At 34.0% G+C, this 12,011-nt stretch overlaps 1 protein-coding gene across 2 annotated transcripts in view; it reads right to left on the bottom strand.

The window, feature by feature from the left end:
• LOC126814629 (uncharacterized) overlaps positions 1 to 12,011 on the bottom strand; it is a 37,691-nt gene that overhangs the window by 20,314 nt on the left and 5,366 nt on the right. For both annotated transcript variants that reach the window (XM_050539910.2, XM_050539911.2), the window contains exons 3-5: positions 9,841 to 10,006; positions 1,091 to 1,179; positions 225 to 447 (exon numbers count right to left, since the gene is read on the bottom strand). In XM_050539910.2, the coding sequence (XP_050395867.1) occupies positions 225 to 447; positions 1,091 to 1,179; positions 9,841 to 10,006 (478 nt within the window). The remainder of the gene's footprint in view (positions 1 to 224; positions 448 to 1,090; positions 1,180 to 9,840; positions 10,007 to 12,011) is intronic.

Below are 12,011 nucleotides of genomic sequence, written 5' to 3'. Positions count from 1 at the left end.
CTGCATCGCAGTTCTAGTTACACTTTGTTTTTGCTTCTAATTTTAAAAATAACAAGCAAAAAATTGCTTCTGGTATTGGAAATAAGATTCGAACCCTGCTATAAGCTCATTTTCTAGTTAAAAAGAATTCTAACATTTAGTAACATAAATTAAAACATTCATAAAAATTAAAACAAATTTCTTTATGGATCAATCCAAATAAAATGAGTTAATAGAATATTTACCTGAAGGATTTGTTCCAGGTGTGACAGATTGTTGAGGAACATGTCCAGATATTTGTCTCCAGTGAGGTGGTTGACAAACTGGAGGAGGTATGACTGCTGAATCATTTGTAGGATGTTCACAAGGTGGTACTGGAATTCTCTCATTAGGAACCAAAGTTCTTTGTAGACCTGGTGGCCACATTGAGAAACCTCCTAGTGCTGTTATTTTCAATTTTATTACCATCTGAAAAAAAAGCCTATTTTAGAACCATAGGCATAGGCAAATGTTCTATAGGAAAACCAGGAATTCTTTACCAGAAAATAAACTACTGGTACCAAGAAAGCTATATAATCCAAGTTTTCAATCACATACCAATATACAATCACATCAACAGATGACACCAAACACATCACATGTAAAATAGTCTTCAATAACAGACTACACCAAATGCATCAATATTAATACAGTCTTGAATCACAGACTAAACCACATATCGGAAATGAAATTAAATGAAATGGGATTTAACGTCCTACTGTTTTGCTCCGGCACATATCGGTACATGTACATATAAAAATGATTCACATCTTTATAGATTCCCAAGTAAAATTTTGCTAATCAATTTTTCCATTGACTCGCAGTAACGTCGGAAATGGATCGCAAAGTGCGATGCGAACCCGGTTATTTTTTTCCCTGCTAAAGGGTCATTCCATGTCAAGTGGGTCAATTTTCAGAAATTAGGGAAATCGACCCCCTCGAAAACATCTGGAAACCAGCGGCTGACAGGCAGGATACACCCACATTTACCAACTGAGACTTATAAAGGCCAATGGTACTGATAATGTAAGCGATAAATTGATCATTACTAATTTTCCTTACTATTACTTACAGAAAAGTTCACAAAGCTACCAGTCTTTACCATATGAAAATATAAAAATGCATCCACTTTACCAAAAGAGGCTGTTGTGATACTTCCACCTGAAACATAAATATTATATTTCATCTGATTAATTTTAAAAAATGCAATGAAAATACACCACCTCCATAAAAACAAGCGGTTGCCTTGAAAGATACGTCCACAAGCTAAACAAGCCAACAGTGAGACTAATTTCCCCTGCCAAAATCCTGAAATAAATAGATGACATACATTAACCAAGAGCTAAATCTGCCTATTGCATGTCTTTCTTTAGGCCTGAAATGTTATCTAAATTATTAATTAGACATTAATTAACTTATCCAGACCACAATCAACTCTTGATGTTATCGCTAGCCTGTGATATTTACTGGATTAGGATCCGATTTGCTGCTCAACTTTTATTCATGATTTAATAATGAAATGGATGATCAAGACTATGTTTTTTTATCATATCGACTTTAGTAATGATGATCGAGGCTAGGCCGAAAATTCAACCGCTAAATTCTCAGTTCAGAGTGGATCAATTTGACTGAAATTTTCAGCAAATTCCCTTTACATCATCTAGTTTTTAACTATTATAGCAAGAACTGCCAGCTCTTTATCTAATCTTCCTTAATGTATCTGTAATTAATTGCATATTTATCAAACTGATTATCAACTATACAAAATTGAAATGGACGAAAATAATGTAAATATTGGAAACAAGTGGCTATGATATCGTTTTGTGGGAGTATTAATGCAAATCAAAACGACTAGATTGAAGAAAAAACATATCTGAGTGAATCGAAGAGGTTTGATTGCCTGACATTACGAATTGTTGAAAAAAAACGAGCCGAAGCAAGAGCAGGTAAAATCGAATCTTTAACAGGCATTGCATTCCTGTTCTTTTTTATTATATAGTGTCTGGTTGGACATGGTGTATGCATATATATATACGGATAGAAGGTCAGATTCCGGTGGTCAGACAGACAGGCGAACTCATTTTAATAGTCGCCTGCTTTCTTCGAAAGGCTGGGGACAATTAGTTGATGTATAACATGCAGACATAGATATATTCAATTATTTGTGATACATTGCCGTGATAGGCATATTTATTAAGTTTTGTCTCCTAATGATGACCTGACACAACCATAGACCCTATTGGAAATATGCAACGGATGTTATATAGGTCAGGCGTTATGGGCTATCCCAAGTAAAGGTCTCCTCATGAAACCATATATACCTATCATACTTCTCTATTCTCGTCTCATTTCACATCCCAATCATACAATGCAGCACATAATTCTTATTTCATATCTATATTTATTGTTGTCACTTTCCCAATCATAAAAATGCAGCACATAGTTTTTATTTCATATACATATATATATTTATTGTCGTTATGTTGTAACCTTTACTTGAACTTCTTGAAGAATAAATAAATAAAAAAATAAAGATAAATAAATAAATATAAACATAAATTTCAAGTTTCATCTAAGACGGATAAAAATTGTGACCTCTAGAGTGTCCACAAGCTAAAACCATGATTTTTCGTGCAATTAGGGGCCATAATCCATAAAGTTTTGATCCGATACATGTCAATATCGATAAGACCCAAGATCATTTGGATATTTCAAGTTTCATCAAAATCGATTAAGAATTGTGACCTGTAGAGTACAGTCCACAAACAAATTGTGGATGGGCGGACAGGGGCGCCGACAATATATGTCTACATGAAAATAAATCTGAACACAGAGAACGTACCACTGTTGCATTAATTCAAGAGGACATAAGCACCAAAGCTTCTAGAAGGAATGTTGCAATAAGAGTGGAGAAGGATGTCACAAGCAGCCATAGTTGCATGACGTATATAATTTACTTCTTTGATGCTAAAATTTGAGGCTCATCACACATGAAAATATTGGATACTTACATTTCATTCTTTTTCTAATTAGCAGTAAGTAACAAATAGATTTCAAAAAACAACATAGATAGGTTGCCAGGCAATGAAACATACGCCCATAGCAGCTAAGTTGTCCAAGTAGTCAACAAGGGTTGTCGCATATTGTCACATATTAAATGTTCCTGCTGTCTTACACTTGTGGCCATGTGATCAAAACATCGTAATTCTATTGGCCTGAAGTTTAAGTCTCTCAAAACCTTGTAACTAGATTAAAACCAAGCAGAGGCTACTGAATCAACACCAATGATAATAAATGACAGTATTCAATAAATTAAAACATCTTCATATGAATTTCAAGTAAATAAATAATAGAATTGATACGCTAAAAATTACTATAATTTTTTAAAATGAAATTGATCAACATTGCATTGTATAGAGTAAGAGAATTACAAGAGATGCATAATTGTGGGTGATATACTACATGTAAGTGGGTCACCTACTTAATATAGAAAATAAACATAGTTTTAGTTTATAAATAATGTGTATAAAATATAGTAATATTTAATGTGTATTACGCCATTGTTACGAGTTACATGGTTTTGATATCCCTATTGCCCTACTGACCTATTTTGAGGTACAAATATTTACTTTTTTGATCACTTCAGGTCATTTCAGCTCAAATTTTTCACTGCTGGTCATTTTTGATAACGCATGAAAACTTTTCCAAGTAAATTCATATTTCATGTTTTTTATTCATGGTAGGGTATTGTGAAATCACGTGTCTATACCACTTTGTCAGTTTGGGGTACAAAAAAAAAAAAAATATTGGACTTAAAAATGAAATATTAGAAAGGCTTATGATAATTATTTATTATCAAATATTCCTTTTGGCTACTTAAATAATCGAAATAGCTGAATTAGCCGTAGAAAAAACAATCCAGTAGCTTACACGTAATTACCACATGCTCTATAGAAAACACACTGACCTGGATAATTTTGAGTTACAATTAATACAATACCTTCGAAATGGAGATAAATATATAATTATCCACGGCATATATCTCACATTTATTTGATTTAGACCATCTCTTACGGCATTACGAGCCACATAAATTATGACGTAAATCCTAATAATGAATAACTAATGTAGTACCATGGGTCTTTCTGTCCGACGTGGAGAGCTGAGGACATGCTAAAACCGGTCGCCACCTCCGGTGTATGACCCATGCATCTTTTCTTACTACATATTTTAGTAGCCTTGTGATCGTCTACGACGTCTAGTATTTTCACTTGTGGTCTTTGCTTCCCCTTCACGTGGTGTGTTTACTTCTTACTGTTTTCTGAGTTAAGATGGTTGTCTTACCAGGAATAACAATGCAACAGTTCGTTTTTACATTCTATATATCATAGCCGGATACATATAGATACAAGCAAAGTACAATAACAGTAAAGTCATTCTCTCAAACCACATCCAACCAGACTCGCTCCATCTTTTCGCTTCTAGAATCACGCTGCTGTCTGACAATTGCTCACAAATATGATAGTTTTGTAGCTTTGGGTTTTAGACCTACATAACAATTATCTAATTTGTCAAGTATGATGTAAATAAGTATAGAGATTGGTTAATCAAGCCAAAGGATGCAATCGTAATTTTCCTATCATGTGTTAAACATGATATTCTCATTCATTTAGAACCAGCATAAATGTTTACCAAATTATAACTTTTTTTTATATAACAATCTGTCATACATTCACTAATTTGATTTAAAAGAGTAACCATATATACACAACATTTCACAGCTAGCGACACTAGCACCCCCTAGAATATTGTTGTGTATAAGAGTAACCATATATAGGCCTACAGAACATTTTTGCAACACATGGAATTATCAATATTGCTGTACAATAGCATTGGAATACGTGATTTTCTTAATTTTTCGGTAAGCAAGTTAACTAATCTCTAGATTTTATTTCTACAATTCGCACAAGGCCATAATACCGCTATAAAAGATAGGTTGCCAGGCAATGAAACATACGCCCACAGCAGCTAAATCGTCCGGGCAGTCAACAAGAGTTGTCGGATATTTTTTACTTTCTTTCGGTAATGAAAAAATTATAATACACTAAAATCTTATTTAGAGTAACAACTCATTAAGTAATTATCAGAAAATCATTAGAATTTGCCTGGTTTTTATAAAGTTCTGCCCAATGCTAAGGTTTAGTATTCGAAACTTTTAATATCATGGATTTAGCTGTTCAAGTTATCAAAATTCATTGAAAATCAATATACTTGTTTGTCTCAAGACCTTATACTCTGTGTATCAATCTGAAGTCAATCAGATGATAACTTTAGCCTCTAGAGCATCCACAAGATATTTTGAAATAATCAAGGGCAATAACTCGGCAGTAATTATCGAAAATCGCTGAAAGTCAATAGGCTTCTTCGTTTCATGACCTTAAACACTGTGTATCAATTTAAAGACAATCGGATATTGACTTCGGCCTCTACAGCATCCACAAGATATTTTTAAGTGATCAAGGGCCTTAACTCTGGCAGTAATTATCGGAAATCGCTGAAAATTAATAGGCTTCTTCGTCTCATGACCTTAAACACTGTGTATAAATTTAAAGTCAATCGGATATTAACTTTAGCCTCTAGATAATGTGGGCGTATAAAAATTATAATGTATTTTTCTACATTGTTGAGGATTTAGGTAATTTCTATGCTGTTTTTATTTGGTATGACAGTTGGTTGGATTCGAAGGGCAGTACTTCATATCAATTGCCCTTTTTTACACGATCATAATAATCTCATTTACATCGTGAGTGACCGTAATAGCGGATTCTTCACGGCATTGATTAGATTCCCACATATCAATTAACTTTTACTACCAGACACTCATCATTAATTATCAACACAACACTCAGTATAATCTGTTGACGACTATGTATACAACTCTATAACACAAATCATGAGATTATGTGGCTTCTATACGTGTGCATTATTCTGTACTGGCCGTACAATTGCATACTTACATAGTGGAGGTCGATCCATAGTCATGTTTGAAAATTGGGTTTTGAAAAAAAAAAAAGGCTCTCTTTCCGGCATGTGAAATGACAGTTGCGTCAGATCTAGTTATGGTCATCTTCCATTACCCTAGGTCTTGACCAGCATATACGGCTGACATGGAACCCATGGAAGCCAATAAATATTCCTAGTGGAGCAGCTTGTCCAAAACATCAACACAACACAAATCCATTCTGGACACTTTCACGGGGCGGAACATGCTTAAAACTGGCATTTCAAGCAAACACTTTTGCAACTTTAAGCCCTGATCTTACTAACAACGAAAACGTACATGTACATAACAACGTTCCAGTTCACTTCCATCAATGCCAAAGAACCCATTAAATGAACAAGTGTCAGCCATCACTACCGCACCTAGTCGAAGATCCAGAATGGATGCCTCCTGTTAAAAAGAAATGTTTATTCCCTTTGCAGTCAAGTAATTCCGAGTTATCTAATTCTTCTGATAATACAACAGTGAAGAAGAAGAATAAAAGGGCCCATGTTTGCGCTCAGGGAGTCTGAAAAGTCAAATCAGAGAAAGTTTAATTTTTTAGCCCAAATACAAGGCCAGAAATACATCGGTTCAAAGAAAACGGAAGGGAAATACACTTATTCGGTCGCAAAGGAACCAAAACATCCAAACAACCAAATGAGTTTACAGAAGATAGGCAGAATTTATTTGAGGGATTCTGGAAGATGGACGGGAATCAAAAAAGAGTTTTTGTAGCAAATAATGTTTATTCGCACATCCCTTCTGAATGGACAACAGGAGATAATTCAAGAAGAAATCGCAATCTTGTCTACCATCTAAAACGAAATGAATCTCGAATCAAGAGTTTCTAAAAACATGCTTGTCTACGTTAGGAATAGGCAAATGGCAGTTACTTAAATGGACAAATGCCTCTCAAAATGGCACGCAAACAACATCGGCGCTATCTAAAACGCCTACTCGAAAGCATGCAAACCACAAAGGAAATAGAAAAGCTGTTCGATTATTTGTCGAATCTTTGCCCAAATTACAATGGCATTATTGTCAGTTTTTACATCCAGATTATACGCTCAGTCTGACATCAATTCATTCTCTCAGTCTCTATGGTATTTATAAAGAATATTGCACTATGACCGAAATCAAGTTGGTGTCAATCAAGGTATTTAAATCGGTTTTGAATGAAATGAAGGTTTCCATTTTCCATACTAAAAAAGATCAATGTGACGTGTGCTGTAGTTTTGAAACTGGTAATTTGCAGGAGGAAGTGTATCGATATCACATACAGAAAAAAATGAAGCCAGAAACGAAAAAGAAACCGACAAAGTTAATGAATTAGAAGGCAGGTGTAGAGTGGTTACCGTGGACCTCCAGACTGTTTTGTTAGCTCCAAGCTTATTGGCCAGTTCTATGTATTACAAGACAAAACTTGCATGTACCAACTACACTATTTATGATCTCGGTTCAGGCGACGTATCCTGTTACATTTGGCATTTCACAACTACACTATTTATGATCTCAGTTCAGCTGAGGTCTCATGTTACATTTCGCATGAGGCTGAGGGTGATCTAGGGTCGAGCAATTTTACTTCTTGTTTTGCTGATTACATAGAAAAAACAACAGTTGACGGTGACATGGTTCTGATCATTGACAGCGATAGGTTCACATAAAAAAATCACAACTGCACATTATGTAATAAATTGTTAGACTTATCAGTGAAGAAAAACCTTACAAAATATTCCAGAAAATTCTTGAAAAGGGTTACACAAAAGTGGAGCGTGATTCTGTCTACTCCACTATTAAGCATGCACTTCGTCATCGGTCAATCTATGTGCCTGCTGATTACATTAATGTCATGAAAAATGTTCGAGTCAGCAAACCATACAAAGTCAGTTACCTAGATAACACATTCTTCAAGGATTTTTCTCAGCTCAAATATATACATCCCTTCGACCGGAAGTAAAGCTTGGTGATCTCCGTCTTACGGATTCAAGAGTCTTAAAATACAATCCAGATGGGACTATTCAGTACAGAGGACTACATGGAGTTTCCCAGAAAGGCCCAATGTTCAGGAAACCTCTATCACAGCATAACACCACTCTACAATGGTCCACAAAAAATAAAAGCGTCAAAGTTTAAACATCTCATGGAACTTAAAAGAGTGATACCTCCTGATTATCATGGGTTTTACGACGTGCTACTCCATGAATAAATCTCAATAATTTGTTCTCCATAGTTATTTGACTATTCGTATTATAGTTAGTTGAATTGTTCTGTTAGATCTTCGTGGCTTTAAGTCATTAACTGTTAAAAAATTTTTTTTTATAAATACAATATAAAATGTAATATTTTATGATTACCTGTTTTGTTTGTGAATGAAATTGCATTTTAAAGTCTATTAAGTTGTTTCTCTTATGTTTGTTACATTACCACTTAAGTACAAAATGTCCATGAAAAAAACCTGTATCTCGACTTTTATGCCCCAACGAATGTGACAATTCCTCATAGGTCTGATTAATAGACTGTGAAAAATAATGGGCACTATTTGGAAATTATGATCATGAAAGACACCCAAACTTCAATATATCTTCAAATAAACAAGATGGTATTATGCCGCGTTAATGTTATAAACCGTTTTTTGATTCTCCTGAAAGTTTCAAATTTTGAGTTACGAGTTTTTGACTTCCGAACGACAATATGGGTAAGGTCACAGTACTGGTACAAGAATTTTGTCTGTGAAACAGAAAGTTAAAATTCTTTTTTTTTTCAAATGGATATTGTCTGGATATGTGCAAAATGATCCTTTTCACAACCTGGCTATGGTATTGGACTAAAGTTTCAAGCCAGTTTTGATTCAAAGCACATAATACATGGACAGAATTACTCAGGGAATTTCAATAAAAAAAAAGGTAATAACCAACAGCACTAATATCCATGTTACGTGCCTGCTTCTCGCTTGTATCAGAATGAAAATTTGCACGTCAATCCCTCAGCTGAATTTCTTTGGGAATACAATTTTACGCTTGGAAATTCACTTTGATAATTATTTATTTGTATTTAATCAAATAAGAAACCTCATCTCTCAGCCCTCCGTGTTTCGAGATAAGAGATGGTGCTATTTAGTTTCAAGTGGCAAACCCCCATCCTTAATCACATCGGGCTTTAAATAAGAAAAAATGACAATGTTTTCTTCAAAACGATTGATTATTGTTATTTAAAACATTTCTGCCAGATCCAACTAAAATTGAAGCAATAATAGATTGCTTTCTCCAACATTAAATTAACTTATTTTTAAGATACAATACATGCATTAATTAATAAAGAAATTAAGTTTGCCAGGTGAAACTAAAGTCAAAGGCACCTAATCATAGGTAAAAACAAGCACATCAGTATATCTCAACATTTTTAGCTACGTTCTTGTAGCTACAGTACATGTAGTATTTAATGCATCTAAAAATAGTAATACAGCAGAACATAACTGCACACTTGTCCATGTTACATGCCTGCTTCTCGCTTGTATCAGAATGAAAATTTGCACGTCATTCTTTCAGCTGAATGTCTTCGGGAATACGTTTTTGCACTTGGAAATGCACTTTGATAATTAAAAACTTATTTATCTAATGTATCTAAAAATGTACGTAACAAGACCTATTTTGATAGTACGCACAAAACATTTACGCAACATCGGTCAAAAAAAAATGAAATCAATTTGATTGTGGACGTCGGACCGCCAGACGAACCGAAAAGAAATTAAAAACTCAAAACACTTTTGAAATAATAAATACCTGGTATTTTCATTAACTCATCATGTCTAACTCTACTTTGGTAGGAGACATTTCTTTTGGGTATTTGGAGGTATATATCTAGAGCAACTGGCTCATCACAGTGATTTAAAACAATACCAAAACAAAAATCAATCTCTATATTTGTTGATGTTGGTATCATCCATGACTGAAAAACAATAACCAGTGGATGCCAGGCAAGATACGCCCACATTTTGCAAGAGATGGATAGAGCACAAGCTAAAAAAAAATGCTTTTTCGTACAATCAGGGGCAATAATACACTTTTTTTAAATCGGATAAAAATTGTGACCTCTAGAGGGACCACAAACTAAAAACGTGATTTTTCATAAAATCAAGGGCCATAATTCAGGAAGTTACAATCCGATATGTGTGAATATCGGAAGGAACCAAGATCTTTGGGTTATAAACATGTATTTCAAGTTTCATCAAAATCGGATCAAAATTGTGGCCTCTAGAGGGTTCACAACCTTGATATACCATATATTTACACTATTCGTACAATCAAGGGCCATAATTCAGGAAGTTACAATCCAAAATGCACGAATATCAAAAGGATCAAAAGATCGTTGGGATATAAACATGTAGATCAAAATTGTGACCTCTAGAGGATCCATAACCTTGATATAGGTACCATATTTTTACATTATTTGCGCACGAGGGGCGGCCATTTTGTCCGGCAGTTTTGGTATGATTTTCACGAAATTCAAACTCGACCATCATTACTGTGTAACGGTGATATATTCAAATGTTTTTTTAAATCAGATAATAATAATGACCTCTAGAGGGATCAAAAGCTAAAAGCGCGATTTTTAGTACAATCAAGAGGCATAATTCAGGAAGTTACCATCCGATATGCGAAAATATCAAAAGGAATAATTCTTTGGGTTATAAACATGCATTTCAAGTTTCACCAAAATCAGATGAAAATTGTTGACTCTAGAACATTCAGTCAGAGGCCATAATCCATGAAGTTTCGATCCGAAAGGAACCAACATCTTTTGGAATTTAACCTATATTTCAAGTTTCATCAAAATCGGACAAGAATTGTGACTTGTAGAGTTTCCATAAACTAATTGTGGATGGACAGGGGCAACGACAATATACGTCCACATGAAAATGTGAGCGTATAAAAAGTATCAATAGATAGGGCTGTACGATATTCTCGTCATTTATCGCGATATGGTATTTTCAGACCAACTCCGATATCATGTGGCCAAAAATTGTCGATATAGTGGTTTATCGAATATCGCCAAAAACTTCAAATATCGAAAAAATTATCATAAAAATAGATAATAAATACTCTATACAGCAGTGGAAATTAGCCGACGGCAATAAACTATAATAAAACTAATGTTTTGATTTTCGTTAATATTTTTAGAAAACTCTACAAAACTTAATTTTTGAAAGCCAGAATAAAACGATCTATAAATAGATTACTGTCACTGTTAGGCCAGGAATACCGCAGCCAATCGAATGCTTGAATGGAAGATAGTCCGGATCATTTAGTATTTGTTAAACTGTTTGAACTTACAATACAAGACTTGAAGACCGCATCTACTAACTTCCGCTGCAGGTGATATTTGAGAATTTTCTTACACAAGGTCACAAGCAGACGCTTTTTAAACATCAGCGGTTGTATTTAATTTTTATCCAAAAAGGATGTTGTTTTGTTCATTTTAATAAATCTATATTATAAAAAAAGCAAAGTTTAAAGTGTATGAATAAAGCAATTCTTACCCACAAGTCTTACTCACACTGTAGTCAGCTTTAATGCATTTATATTTAATTTATTTAATAGCAAAGTGACATATTATTAAAGCGAGAATTTCAAATTTTCTAAGAAAGTCAAAACATAATTATTTCTATGTCTTTTGCTCAATAGGTTATCAAATCACTATTATACGATCATGGGCATTATTTCCCACCCTTAAAAACCTATAACACAGGAAATAACAACACAATTACCTCCCCTGTTTCAGCTGGCAATAGCGAATTATAGGATTAATAGGATTATTCTTTAACAAGGTAGGACTGTTTATGGATACCATCTATTTTAAGGCTTTATTTTAATACATTTTAAAAATATAACTTGAAAATTTGCAATTGCAACTTTAAATATCGCGATATTTAACTACATTGTATATCGTTGAA

Source organism: Patella vulgata, chromosome 3 (genome assembly GCF_932274485.2).
Source record: "Patella vulgata chromosome 3, xgPatVulg1.2, whole genome shotgun sequence".
In the NCBI taxonomy this organism is placed as follows: domain Eukaryota; kingdom Metazoa; phylum Mollusca; class Gastropoda; family Patellidae; genus Patella; species Patella vulgata.
The sequence above is the reverse complement of the archived record's forward strand: the minus strand, read 5'-3'. Positions and strand labels throughout refer to the sequence as shown.